The sequence below is a fragment of the Tyto alba genome, unplaced genomic scaffold (genome assembly GCF_018691265.1).
Source record: "Tyto alba isolate M040663 unplaced genomic scaffold, T.alba_DEE_v4.0 Super-Scaffold_2, whole genome shotgun sequence".
In the NCBI taxonomy this organism is placed as follows: Eukaryota; Metazoa; Chordata; class Aves; order Strigiformes; family Tytonidae; genus Tyto; species Tyto alba.
The window spans coordinates 80598387-80613055 of record NW_024881282.1 but is presented as its reverse complement, the minus strand read 5'-3'; the positions used below and the strand labels follow the sequence as shown (position 1 = coordinate 80613055).

The following is a 14669-nucleotide window of genomic DNA, read 5'->3' as shown; positions in this document are numbered from 1 at the left end:
TGGAGAACCAGACTGGAAAACAGTAACAATAAAAATCAACATGATACTTTACTCTTTACACTCACATGGACTAGAACTGATCCTTTTTGAGGTATCGGATGCTTTTGCACCCTTGAGAATTTGGGTGGCCTGTTTGAAAATGGTGTTTTTTCCACATTATCCAAATTTTGTGGTCATATTAAATGAATCCAAAACCTAAATTCTTTGAGCTTTATTTAATACTACCTTTCAGCTTCAGCTCTTATTATTTAAAGCTCTGTCATCTTTCCTTCACCATTAGATGATGGGATTTATTTTCTGATACTTTAATAATATTATTTGGGTTAAATAAATACAGGAATAGGTACTGTTGTTCCAATGTAATGTAAAGGTTTCCCCCCCAGACTCATGAGATTCCCTACAGTTCAAAATCTTTTATAATCCAGTCTGTTAATATAAGTCTTCAAATTTGCATTGCAATGAATGTGAACATTTAAAGGACATCATATGTTTTCCACATCTCTCTGTACTGTGAAAGCTTGGTGTCTCTATTTTTTTTAGAAGAAAACTGCAGAATTTTTAAATAATCACAAGACTCCAGAACAGGAGTCTTTAAGAAAAAGAGGTTAAAACTGTCAAAGCTGGAAATATTGTAATACTAAACAATAGTAAAGGATATTCTGATCCTCACACAAGACCTCATTATGTATGGGACTGTGTGAATGAATAAGAACAATTAATTCCAGGGAAACCTTCGTAATTTTCATTAACATGTTCAGTATTCAGTAAGCTAAATTGCTCAAACTGAAAGGAATCTAAATTAGAATCAAAACTTCCCTATTACTTTTCTTTTCACTGTCATTTTTTTGGAACCATAAACCAGTATTAATTTAATGGCATAATGTCCTAAAAACAACCCTTTGCATTTTCTGAGTGCTCTTTTTCATACTGTAAAGTCTCAGAAAAAAATTACTTAATAGTGCTCTTTCAAACCTTTTTGTTTATTTCCATGTTGTTTCTTCCTTTATTTTCCTTTTAATTAAACAGTACTGAAAATGTTGTAATAAGCATCTCAGTGTTGAGATACTTCATGTGTTTTCTGCTACCCCTTTCTATATAACAGAACAGGCCACTTTTATGAGATTTTAAAAGCTTCAAAAGTTATCAGTTCACCTTGTAGCAGTAAAACTGCAAGTATTGTATTCATAAACACATCTTCAGAGAGCTTGTAACAGAGTTAATAGGACAGTTAGAAAAGCCTTGTCTTAACACATGCATCATCTTAAACTCAGGCCACAGTTTTCTGACCTGGGTGAAGCCAAGGGAAAAATCCTTCTGCTCTCACCCAGTGTGCCAGGGAACATGCCTGTTAGCCTGTGATGTGACAGCTTTTGATCTTTTCAATTATTTTATCAGAATGGGAAATAATTCAGATATAGAAATCAAATTCTGTAGTTATGACCAACTCTTGCACACTGAGAAGTTTTAGATTAATAAAATTCCACAGATCTATCAATACGTCTATGGAGCCTCCTAAAGATAACCACAACATTTAATTAATAAATATAGTAGGAAGAAAACTTTAATCTTCCCTTGGCTGATGCAGCTCTTCCTTATTATGTGTACAGGATATTATTAGTGGGGTCAGCAGCAATGCTTGGTTGCCTGACATTTCCCAGAATAGCACCTTTTTCCATTTATTTATAAATTTTAAAGTCTAGCCATTTGGAATTACTTTTTTCTATATTTGGTATCTGCCTCATCCTGTTCTTTCTACAGAAATCTTCAGACATTTCTATGAAGGTGCACAGGAGGAAAAAAAGTGTGATTTTTGCCCATTTGAAAAAATTCCTAAGATCTCTCTTCCTCCACATTGTTTCTGAGGCAAAGATCAAGAGCTGCAGGCATATATGGATAAAAAAGGAAACCATGAAGTAAAGACCAGACCACCTCTGAGAGAGAACAGAGGGGATAACTCAGGAAGGTCATACTTGGAAGGGAAGGAGGATGAGGAACAGCATCAGTGACGAATAAAGCATCATAAAATTCCTATTATCATTCTGCTACCACCAGTCAGCAAATGTTTGTGAAATTCACATACAAAGTGGGCACCTGTCTCTGTGTACTGATTCATGTACAGAGAATCACACCCTACTAATCTCAAATCATTCTTCTCTCAATTTCTCTGACAACTCAAGTAGTAGGGGTTTTTTTTCAGTGGATCTAAAAAATTTTGTCCAGGTGAGAGAGCATGTGGGTGTCATCTGAAGGAAGACCTTTATTTATTTTCATTTACTTTTAAAAAGGAATAAATTAGCTAGGAACTAAGAAATTCCAAAAGTAAGATATTGCAAGGTTGATTTGTCCTTTGGATATACATAATATTTAATTACACAACAGGTTACCTGCCTGTGTAGGTTACCTGCTTCTTTCAGTTATCATGATATATCTTCACGTGAACTGTTAAGAGGTTTCACGTAGCAAAGAAGAATTTTTCCTTATGAACTTTATTTATTTGTTGGAGCAGTTGGAAGATTTTCACTAAATGACACAAGGGTTTGAAGAAAGATGTTTTCATAATTTTGAATCCAATGTGGATTTGTAAGAGCTGAATTTTGCCAACAGCCCTGCCACAGACTCCTCCTCTGTGACATTAAGTTCTTGCAGATAGTTAATAAGGCCCAGGATTTTTCTCATATAAATATAGCAGTCTGAAAACTAAAGTAGTCATCAGTGAAGGACCACAAATTTTTTAAAAAATAAATTCCTCCACTCTGTTTTACACATTCATTTCAGCATAAAATTAATTGCCTTTTGGAGATGTCTGGCCTCCTTCATTAACTGCTGAAAAGGCCTAGGAGAACAGCAGAAATTACATGTATAAACTTCAGAATAGCTAAAGCTAGCTAAGATTAATCCCATTACAATTGTCATCTTAAACTTGGAGTCACTGTCTTAAAAGCCAGGGTCTGAGTTGCAGAAATATTGAGCAATGAATGGAATTGAACGGGAGTTTTCCTCCAAACATAGAAATCATTGCAAAATGATTTTTGTAAAACCAAGTCGTAGGAGTCCCCAAATCAGTGGAAACTTTTATCTCACTGTTTCCATTTCTATTTAGCACAAGAAGGATAATGACCACACATCTCAAAGGGATGTTTGAAAAAAATTTAATTGTAATATTTATGAACTTGCAAATACACTACTGAGTCCCAGAGGATTGCCTTGGGGGAAATGCATTTCTTCTTCAAAGGAGGGTTTGAACAGTGGGAACATATAAAGCATGAGGCTACACAATATAAAAAAATATTGATTAGCAATTCATTATACAATAAATTAATGGTGCAGTGGTTTTATGGTAAAAATGTAAGAAAAAAAAAGTATTATTTTTATTGAGATTTTTTTTTAAGAGAAGCCATTTGCTGACTATTCACAACTCATGTTCTGAGCCTAATGTCTAGTGTATCTCTTAATGCTTATTGAAACAAATATTTAGATTTGCGGAATACCTCTGAGACTAAAGAAGCACAAAAGTGTGTTTTATAACTTAAGAAATACTAACTGGTTAGGCATCTAAAATAAACTGTGATAAATCAGTGCTCTGAACTTGCTTTTTAATGTCAAAAGTGTCCAGTTGTGAAATTGGTGGCGCTGAGGTACTAGAAATGAGAGAACTAGGATGTTATATTTAACAGAATAGAAAGTTTTAATATGCAGAATATCACCTAAGGGTGATTTTTAAAAAAATTGCTAATATTTTCCTATCTTTATATTTTATGTAAACTAGGATGAATGTGCAAATTACATCCGTGTCCTTCACCGATACAACAGAACGCATCTTCTGGCTTGTGGAACAGGAGCTTTTGATCCACTCTGTACTTTCATTAGAGCTGGACATCCATCAGAGGTAAGAAATTAGTTTTACAGAAATTACTCTTTTGGTCTGTATTCCAGCAAAGCCTGCATGGTTAAACATAAATATTTAAATTCAAGTGCTCAGAGTTCTCATACAAACCATACAAGTAATATTTTCCCTGATAAAATGTAATGCTGATCTAAAATTCAATTTGTGACTAGGGGAACTCACTAATGATTGAAAGTATATTTTGTTGAATTATGCAAAGAACTCAAATTCATTTTAATCTTAGAATTTTATTACTAGATAAGATGTTATAGAATTTATTATCAAAAATTATGGAATATTTTTGAGTTTTGATTTTTTTTAATGAAATAATGCACCATATAAGAAAATACATATTAGATTGATGGGAGATGGAATACATTAATAATTCTTTGTTAAATTCAGCTTCTTAGAGTTGATCATATTCATCAAGTGTATTCTAGCTCTTCAATGACAGTTGTAACTGAATGAAATAGTACTGCAGAGAAGATCGTTAAGTGCAACATATAATCAATATTATCAACATATTTCTTAAGCAAAAATGGAAATTGTCTGGATTTTTCAGAAATCTGGATCCTTTCTGTCTCAGTTATATTAGATAAGGGTTAAAGAATTAGCAAAAATACTAATCTCTCATTTTAAATTAGTGTACAAGCCTCCTTAGCCATTCAACTTAACCCTGATTATGTGCAACCTATATGTTGCTACATGGAGGCCAAAATGCTGCCTGGTTGATCATGCTTGAATCCTGCTTCCTTGCATTCTTGTTTCATTACACTCTCATTGCTGATCTAAAAAACATACAGAGTTTATGAATATATTTTGAAATTATTGACATAAAAAAGCCTTCCTGAATGGCTGAATTTCTACAGCTGTTATCAGACTGAATTTGTGGACAAGTTATAAACTACATTACCAGGTCTGGACCTTGGAAGTCCAGACTTAGTTGAAATTGAACACTCAAAGTTATCCCTTATCATATGCTTATTAAAGTTGAAGAAATCATTTATGCAATCACAAGATAAAACAACTGGTAAGGGATCCCACTGTTTATCTGAGCTGCCCTGCAGTCAGAGGAGGATTTCACTAGGCTGCTAGAGGCATATTTAATGACTGCTTTAGGAATCTGACCAGGTATTCTTGGTCATACACTTTGTGAGGTGGGACTTAATATCTGGACATGAGTTGTAGCCCAAAGGTAAGATTGGCTTTTACTGGTAAATGTAACAGAAACATGCTGGACAAGGGTCTTGCCTAGCTGGTTCATATTTAGTGATGTCTCCTGGCAAAGCTGAACACTTGTCATGGAGCTGATGCTAAAGCACCATCCAAGAGAGTTCTTGCTTCTCCCTATGGCCAATAGTGGGATTTTCAGGGTGATGACAATTACATGAGTCCACATTGGAAGCAGGTTCAATTTTGTGGATGTTATTTATAAAATAAAACAGAGTGAACCATAAAAAACAACCTTACTGATGACCATAAGAAAAAGTAAAGCTTCAAAATAGATAGTTACAAATGCTTTCCTTTCCATTTCCAGATATTTCAGAATATTTGCCAAAATCTTCAAACTACACTATAGTCAGTTAATATGTGTGTATGTATATATACATATAAGAAAACATGAAAGTGTTGTGTGTAATGTTTTATACAGCTGAACTCGAATAAATTGGAAAAACTCTCCTATATCCTAGAAAATTAAAGCTGAATTTTTAATTATGTTTGAAATGTTTTTTCTTGGTTATTCTACATCATAATTACTCAGTTTATCAGTTTATAAGTAATGTGTTTCCCTAAATTCTTTCTCTCACAAATTTCAGCTTAAGCTCTTCAAATTAAACCAGCTTTATTTTGTATCTTCCATCACTTTAATTGTTGTACTTCACATTTAACTGACAGTTTTGTATCTATTGAGTTAAAACAGCTACAATTCAGGCTTGTCCCATACCTACAGTATTGTTTATTGGTCAAAACAAAAGAGACGACAGGAACTGGAGCTGACTTAAAATAAGCACTTAGCTCAAATAAATATTAATTGCAGATATAAAGTTTCTTGAAGTGTGCTCATATAAATCAACTAAGATATTTGCTTTAGTAACATTTTTTGGATAAACTTTTTTCTGAGATGCATCCCTTTGACAAACCAGACTAGAACCACATTACCAGAAGCAATCTCCAAGGATCCAATCCATGCTGTGCACCTCCAACTGCTGTCAAAATCAGAAGCATCTCAGAAATTAAAACCCCAACATAGCACTTACATTTGAAGTTATTTCAATTGCAGAAACATACTGTATTCTGAAGTCGAGGATGGAACTAAATAATTAGCAATTTTAAAATAAGGCAACATTAGATGTCGTCTTTGTTCCTCTCATGAACCTCCTGTCAGGCTTCCTGGTACAGTTTGAAGGAAGCAATGTCTGTGTATTTAGGAACACTATTTAAGAAAGCATAAGCAACAGGCTAATAAAAATAGAAACCAAACAAACAAAAAATGAGAAACAAGACTCATATATAAGAATGTGTGGCCCATGATTTTCCCCCTATGTATCACTGTCCTTCCTTCCCTTCTTTTGTTTATTATTCTTCCTTGTCAAACAGAGGTTCTAAAATTTTACCCACACTGAAGTCATGGGAAAATTACATTTTTCTGTTTGTGTAGATGAACAGGAAACATATTTGCTACACTAATAAGCAGCTATATTAGTTTCTATTATCTGAAAAGCTGACCATCAGGATTAAAAAAGACACGTGCCATGTGTATGGTAGGTTAAAAATAACACATGGTATGTGACTGAGTGGGCAAATTGTAATCTTGCTTTCTTTAACTGATAAGGATATCATGTAACTGCAGGAAGTGAAGGAACACGATCCTTCAAAAAATTGCAGTTCAGTCTCTGCTGATCTCCCTGTTTGGTTAGAGTATCCTGATCCAATGACTTCTGATTACTGTTCCCCATTTCCTCCATCTCAGTTCTCTGGCCTCTTTCTCACTGTCTGACTGTCATGGAAAGGAGAGTAACAAATTAAACAGTCTTAAAAATATATTGATACTATTATATTTTTAAACAGGACACAAACACCTTTATTAAAAATTCTAGTAAAACTCCAACTTCTAATCTGAAGGGTAAATGCTGGTTTATAACATGCAGTTAAATGAAGTCCATAATATGCAGCTGGCTGAAATGAACATTTTTGGGATATTGTTGATATTTTTTATTAAATAAATTGAATTTTAATATAAGTAAAATCTAACATTCATCTTCAGACTAAGTTGCTTCAAACACAATTTCATTAAGTAGCCCAAGGTGTATTTGAGGCTTACATGCATTCAAACAACACTTTGCAGACATGTTGAGGTATAAGGGGTTGGAGGTAAAAAGGGAGCCATTATAGCAGATTTCTATCTATCTAGACACCTTGCCAAGGCAGTATATGAAGCTAGATTTAGTCTTCTGTATGAGCTATGAATCAGCAGTGTCAACACACAGGAAGTAGTTGCTCTGCGATCAGGGACCCTACCCATAAGTTTCAATAGTGTTTCCTAAGCTGATGGCAAAGGGAAGATGTGACCCTCTCAGTAAAAACTCCAGGGATCTCAAAGTACAATCTGTACATAAATACAAATTAGACACCTAAGTGTTTAAGAACATGATAAAATAGCAGGACTGTATTTTCTACAACCTTATCTCTTGCAATTTACTGAGCAGGCCAAAGAGAAACAATCTGTTGGAACAAAACATGCAGTTGATGCTCTTCTTCTTGGTGCTCACTAGTCTAATGTTGCAGGAAATTTTATTTAATTGTTGGCTTGCAACAAAAGTATACATAAAGTCATCTATTTCTGAATAGTAATTTGCTAAGAAAATGAAGCATAAGCGTTTTCATTTGAACAGTGAGAATATCACAAATCCATGATTATAAATATACTGTCTGGCATCCTGATCTAGTATTTAACATGTTTTTGTAAGGTGCAATCTAATTTATGAAAAGGAGCATTCTGCCTCCTGTATAAAGTCTTACACTCTTATGTGACTACAAATACATACTTTCTTATCAAAACCAGGTTTGAGCTGTGTCTTCCAGAACACTGAGATCTTGTCAACAAATAGTGAAGCCAAAGGGAGATTTTTGTTTCCAAAAATAAGCATAGTTTGATTGACTTATTGGTAAATAATTACTCCAATGGAACTTATTGAAAATAAGAATCTCTAAGTTTCTCAAAAAACAGAGTAAAAATGTCCATTCCCCTAACCAGTCTCACTAGAAAATATTAATCTAACTTACTATGTAGTCATTGAAGTGTACTTTGAAATGTCTCACAATCAAATGTTACTATGATCCATTATATATATTTTAATGCTTCTTTCATGCTTGTCATGGTTTATAGAAATTTAATGATACTATATATTTTGTCTTAATATAAATAAATATATTTTAATATGTTGATCATACAAAACAGCAAGCAATAAATATCAGATTTATTGAATTCTGCCTCAAACCTGTGTTGTTCCACCAGACTCTAACCAAATATATTTTTCTAAATCATTTATAAATTCTATGACACACTATGTATCCATTGAAAGATTAAACATATAATGGTTTCCTGCTGTCATTCTATTGTAATATTGGTTTAATTGATATTGCTTTGGAATTCCAGGCTGTTCACTTTTTAGTAAAGCTGTTGCCAGATATTACCTTTCTAAAAATATAAAAGTATAATCACTGACAGCAACATGCAGCTTTTTATCTTTTTCCCTAATTATTTTCACTCTGGTGAATGTTACTTTCCCAAATTTAAACATTTCAGCAAATAACCCAATGTTTTTTTCTGCCATTTAGAAATAAATTACAAATTGGGAAACACAGAAGTACTGACTTTGCAGACAGAATAAGTATTGGTGTTTGCAAAAGAACATATTACAAAATCTTGTCCAAAAAAACATAAGCAAATTAATTGCCAGCCAGTGAGTTCATTATCACTGACTTCATGACATGCTTCCAAATGTCAAAAATACATGCAGGTCAGAAAATGTTGGATTCCTCCAGTTTCTATATGTCTGTCATCCAGAAATGAAGGGGAGTTAATTTCATTAAAATCAGCATTTATTTTCTGAAGAAAGTAAGATTCAGAGACCCTCCACTCTGAATTTCCCATGATAAATTGAATACACATCATTCCCTTGTGCTTTGTGAGAACAAGTCTGAGATAAGTCTTCAAACCAAATATGGAAGAGGAAGAAAAGAGAAGAAAAAAAAAAATGTACTCTGCTTCCATTCTCACCAAATCAATGTTTGTCCCTCCTGTTGCCTGTGATGCCAACAAAGTGGGCGGGAATGGGGAAAGCATCTGCATCCAGTGTCTTACTTTTGCATTTATATAAATGTCTCAGGTTTGGTGGTAGAAGATGAGTACTGGAAGAAGTGTTTTCTGTCTCAGTTTATGTTTCTCCACATCTAGCTGCCAGTAAAACAGTACCCCACTACTGTTCTATATAGCTCAAAATACCCTAGGGGAATTATGATGAACCTTTGACAAATCAGATGAGTTATCTGCAGTCAGGCAATGATTTTATCTTAATGAGTTATCTATTTAGCAGAGCAGCAAGTTTTAGGGGTGCTCCAGAGGCCTTCTAAAGATCCAAACTGTCTTATTAACTAACTCAGAAAGCACCTTTAACAAGTCCAGATGGGAGTTCCATCAAATACAGCTAAAGAGATTACTCTGCCTCCATAGGAACTGTAACATTAATAGATATTCCAGAAGAAAACAATATGCAGAAATAATATCCTAAGTTCTTGCAAACTATATGTTGACAAGATAGAGCCGATTCCTGGAGAAGAAAGCATCTCTGCATGACAGAACCTGTTGACGGAATGAAAGCTGTGGAAAAAAAAAACATGAAGAATTTTTCTTCCAGAAAATGCTTTAAATTTTTAATATGCACATTGAGCTGACAGAGTACCATTTTCAATGCCTCATTTAACTCAGTAAACTGTCTGCAGCTGTATTTCTGTACCTCAGAAGGCTGATGGACTAAATCACCCTTGCCACAAAATGCACTGGTGGTTTCTGGGAGTCTCCCCTAGGTGTTCCTAATCTGATGTATTCCTTATTATGCTATTTCCTTTTCAATTAGCCAGATGACATTCTGCTTATCAGGGAACTACAGCTCTAAATTCTAAGTCTTTAAGGCCTGTTAGAAAGGAATTCCCTTTAATGAATCAGCAGGTGTATTTGTTTGCTTAGAGGGCAGTTTAGTCAATTTGGAATTTCTTCTTTCTAATCTCTGTTGCCCTTAATATTTTGCTGGATGTGAGGAGGGACACTTCTTCTTCTATATATTCTGTGATTCAAAGCAAAACCAGGGTAAGGTTCAACTGTGCAATAATTGTTGCATTTGCCTCTCTACACCAAACAAATGTAGGCAACATAAGCTCCTCAGCTCTTGCTTTAACAAACTGAAGTGAATTGACATGGAAGTTAAGAGAGAATGTTCCAGTCATGCCTCAGTTTAACTTTTACATGACATAATTCTTCTGCTCTTGACCAGCATATGGCAATGTCATCATTCTTTCAACTTTATTAAGAAAGAAAAGTGTACACATGTATATATCTATTATTTTAGGATATTGTTTCTAATGTATTTTTATAATCAAAATAAATGATCTGCCCAGTTACTCACTCTCTACGCTTTTTCCTATTACTTCATCTCCACTCTCAGTTTGCAGAGGATTAAGGAGGAAAAACATCTGGTTTCACTGACCAAACAGAAGTGGGTGTTGGTCAGTCTTTCATTAGATAGAATGTGTGACAAATTCTTGCCCTGAAAATATTTGCTCAGAGTGTCCCTCTGCATGGATAAAAAGCCACCAGTTAGAATGCCATCCATTCTTAGCAGTTTTTTCAGCTCACTCTAATTATGGAATTGAATCTTCAGTCCTAAATACTATGAAATTGCTTATTTATTGCAGTCCTCTGCATCTATAGGTCATATGAAACTAGTCATTAAACTGGATGATGTTTAAAATGGTATCAAGTGTTCATATATATAAAGTGCTGCTAAGTAAGCAACACAATATCATAGAATCTTTTACCAGAGGGGTTCATTACATCTAATCTGAATGCCCATGTCATAGGCTGTCAAATTGCACAAAAACATCCAAAAGCTCCAATTTTCAATTGATTAGAGCATTTAAGGTTTTGGAGGTTAAAGATGCATACATTTCAAGAGAGATTAAAATGGTACCTAAACTCATAGTAGGCAGAAAATTAATTAGGTGAAGATTACCCCTACACTCACAGCATACATCAAAGGTGCCGTGATGCAAAAGGGAAAAAGATAAAGCTGAAGACCCACTTCAGCCATAACCTGAAGAAGTATTTCTTACTGAACCTATGGCTTATCTATGTACTCCTAAGAAAATGAGAAAGTACTATCCAAGTAACACATTGAAAATGTTTTCTGCACCAGCTCAAATAAAAACCCAACCTCCGCAACAGGCCAATCTCCAAACCTTCCAAAAAAAGAGATAAACATCCTCATGTGAAATGGAGTGAAAAAGTTCCTTCTGAACCAATGCATATGGTTATGTCAGAAATTAAAGTTAATGAGTTTTAGCTATAATAGTTACCTTAATGAATAACTCTATACTTGAAGCTCAGTAAGGATAATGAAGAAAAGACAATTCTGTTATTCCTATGCTTTGCTAGGAAGGGATAATAGGTGTTGCATAAATAGAAACAAAGGCCAGAAGGGACCATCAGAACATTTATGTGGTCAGTCACATACTTTATGGGTAATTTCTCCAAGGTATTGAATTAAAACATTTCAGGAAAATATATATTGTCATTTCAAAGAATCCAGATAATGGTAACACCACTATTTCTCTGGTTAGCTGTACTAATATTGAATTACTTTCAATGTTAGGAAATAGCCACTTATTCAAGGTTAAATTTATCTAACTTCAACTACCTGTCATTTAACCTTGATATGCCTCTGATAGCAAAGTTGAAAAGTCTCCCACTATCTTTTCCACATCTTTTCAATGTAAGTACCTATGTACAAAGATCAAGCTACCTCTTCAGTTTTTTTGATAAGCTGAATAAATATAGCTCCTTAAGCCTCCTATCACAAGGATTCCTCAATCATATTTGTGTCCTTCCTGTGAACTCTCTGCAGTATTTTCACATGTTCTGGAAGTGAGGACACTAGGAACAGACATGCTATTTGATGGTGTGTATACAAGCAAGGTCACTTCCCGAAGTCTGTTTTCAGATTCCTCTTTACATAGACTCAAGTGCTCTGCTTGGCACAACATCACAATGAGAAATCTCTTTTTAGTGTTTTGCACTTGACTCAAAGTTCTTCTCTGGAGCACAGAGTTATCCCAGTTTACACACTTAGTTGAGGCACCTAATTAGCAGTCTCATATGACAAGGTCAATGAAGAGATTTCTAGAGATGCCTGTCACTGTCAGCTGTAACAAGGCATCTAGGATGTCCAAGATCCTAATTGAGGCACCTCAGTCTAATAAATGAAAGTAGTCTGAACAAGCATCTGAGCATCTACCTCCTAGGGAATTCTGATGTATTTCAGATATAAACTGTGTTCCCTATTCCAAGATATATCACTTTGCATATGGTTGTATTAAAATCTACTTTCTTAGCTTCTGACCCTTAACTCAATATTCAGAGTGTTCCATAACCTGAATGCATTCATAGCTCTCATTAACCTTTTCTCTTCATTATTTATGCCTCTCCAGTCTTTTTTTTAAATATTACTAGGAAGGAAATTATATGATTGTTTAAATCACTGCTAAGTTAAAAAATCATCTTTCTATCAAAACCAAAATTTAGGGAAACATTCAGTAAAGGCAGATTCGTTGATGCATACCTAACAACTGTACTTTGATATATGTCAGAAGTTTATATTTCTTAATAATTCTACAATACACATTGTTTCATCAAGTAGTCAAGTATCCTGTATCAGCACAGTTGTTCTTATCAGTCATTCTTACACAATGTAACAGACAACAGGTTTGTTTGACAGTACTCCGCATCCATAAAATGAGATGAATGACATTCATTACTTTCCAATACTATCTAAATATGCCCATACGTGAAGTTTAAGTTCAGTTTGGCATATTGGTAGAGAATGTGAATTGATCACCCATATGAAATGAATTTTCCATCATATTAGACCTGCCCTTTACAAGATTAAAGACAGATGATCAGGGGATAATGAATCAATACAGAGGAATAATACTATTATCTGAAAGATAAATACTCCACCTGTGCGGTAACTTGATAGGGATAGATAAAATATTCCAGCACTCATCATAATGATTTTTAGATTCTGCTACCTGTATTTATGAGACAGTGTTTTCTAAGTGGGGGCACCTGGTGAAATCTATGGCATTGTTTGAGGAGCGGAGTTACTGCTCAGTGAAGTGTTAGTCGTCATAAAACGAGCAAAAACTGAACTATTACAGAGTTTAGTTAATAGTTAATATTTTCACAGGTTTATTAAATGCACTCTTAATACTGTACAGTTCTTATATAATTTATGAGTCATACTTATTCTTATTTGACTGAGATCTATCCAGGAAAATTATTCCAGATTAAAGAAAGAACTAAAAAGTATTACTTGCAGTTCATATGTGTCATCAAGAGGCAGTGGATCCACTCCTCTGCCCTTTTTTCCAGAATGGCCCACTTTAGCATGCCCTGTTGAAGCTCTGCAAAAGGACTCATTGCTATCTAAGGCTCCACAATATGGAGACAGACAGAACTTCCCCAGGGTATCTGATTTCCTGCTGAAATCTGTTCTCAGTTGAATGTAGCTGTTGTCCTCTCATGCCCAATGTATCTGTTGCTCCATCTACCACCAAAACCTAGGCTGTAAACTCAAATTATAGAGCTGCCTCTCTCCTTTTTATTTTTTTTTTTTTTTTTTGCATGAGCTTTGTCACCAGTTGTTATGATAGCAATCATTAGATGAGAGGACTTTTATTTGGTATTTGTTCTGATGTGACCCTCACAATCTCAACACAAGTTTAGCCTGTCAAAATCGAGAAAAGGGAAAGTCTTGGCTAGTGAGGCTCTGTGAATCTCCACATACAGCTTTCCCAACATTTTCATTCTAGAGATCCTTTATGTTGTCCCTTGAACTTTCATATATGTTAACTATCACACTAGTTCAATATAATCATACCTTATTTTTCTAATGGTCCTACCATATGGCATAGGACCCTAATGTGTTTATGTGTCCAGTTTAAGATCATGCAAAAGTATGTCTCCTAAAATTCTGACTAATTTGACCACTTCAGCTTAAACATTCTGAACTGCTAAGGAAAAATGCCTGTGATTTCTTAATGCAGGTTGGTTGTTTGTTTTTTTTTTTTTTTTTTTTTTTTCTGTTGCCAGAGTACTTCACACACATTAAATCAGGGTAATATATTATTTCTGTTACTTTAGGCTAGATATTTTGACACAAGTCACAAATTGGTAATCCTTTAACAAACTTAGACAGCAGTCTGACATTGCTCCAGATTTTGAACATGTCTTCAGATTGGAGCCCAACATGTCTTAATCATTTAACTGTGGAATAAAATGCATAGACCTGAAAAATACATCTGAATTTTTAGGGAGGATTTAATGTCTGTAATATTTTATGTACTCTCATCCCATAGGACGATTGATCTTTTCAGTATGTCACTGGATAGTAAAGAGGATTGAAAACAGATCCTAAGAAGAAATACTACCTCCCAAATAAACTTAACTATG

The 14669-nt window shown here is 34.4% G+C and overlaps 1 protein-coding gene across 1 annotated transcript in view; it reads left to right on the top strand.

Moving 5' to 3' along the window:
* Window positions 1-14669, top strand: part of SEMA3E (semaphorin 3E) — a 152754-nt gene that overhangs the window by 89397 nt on the left and 48688 nt on the right. The window contains exon 4 of the mRNA XM_032985235.2: window positions 3767-3886. Coding sequence (XP_032841126.2) covers window positions 3767-3886 — 120 coding nt within the window. The remainder of the gene's footprint in view (window positions 1-3766; window positions 3887-14669) is intronic.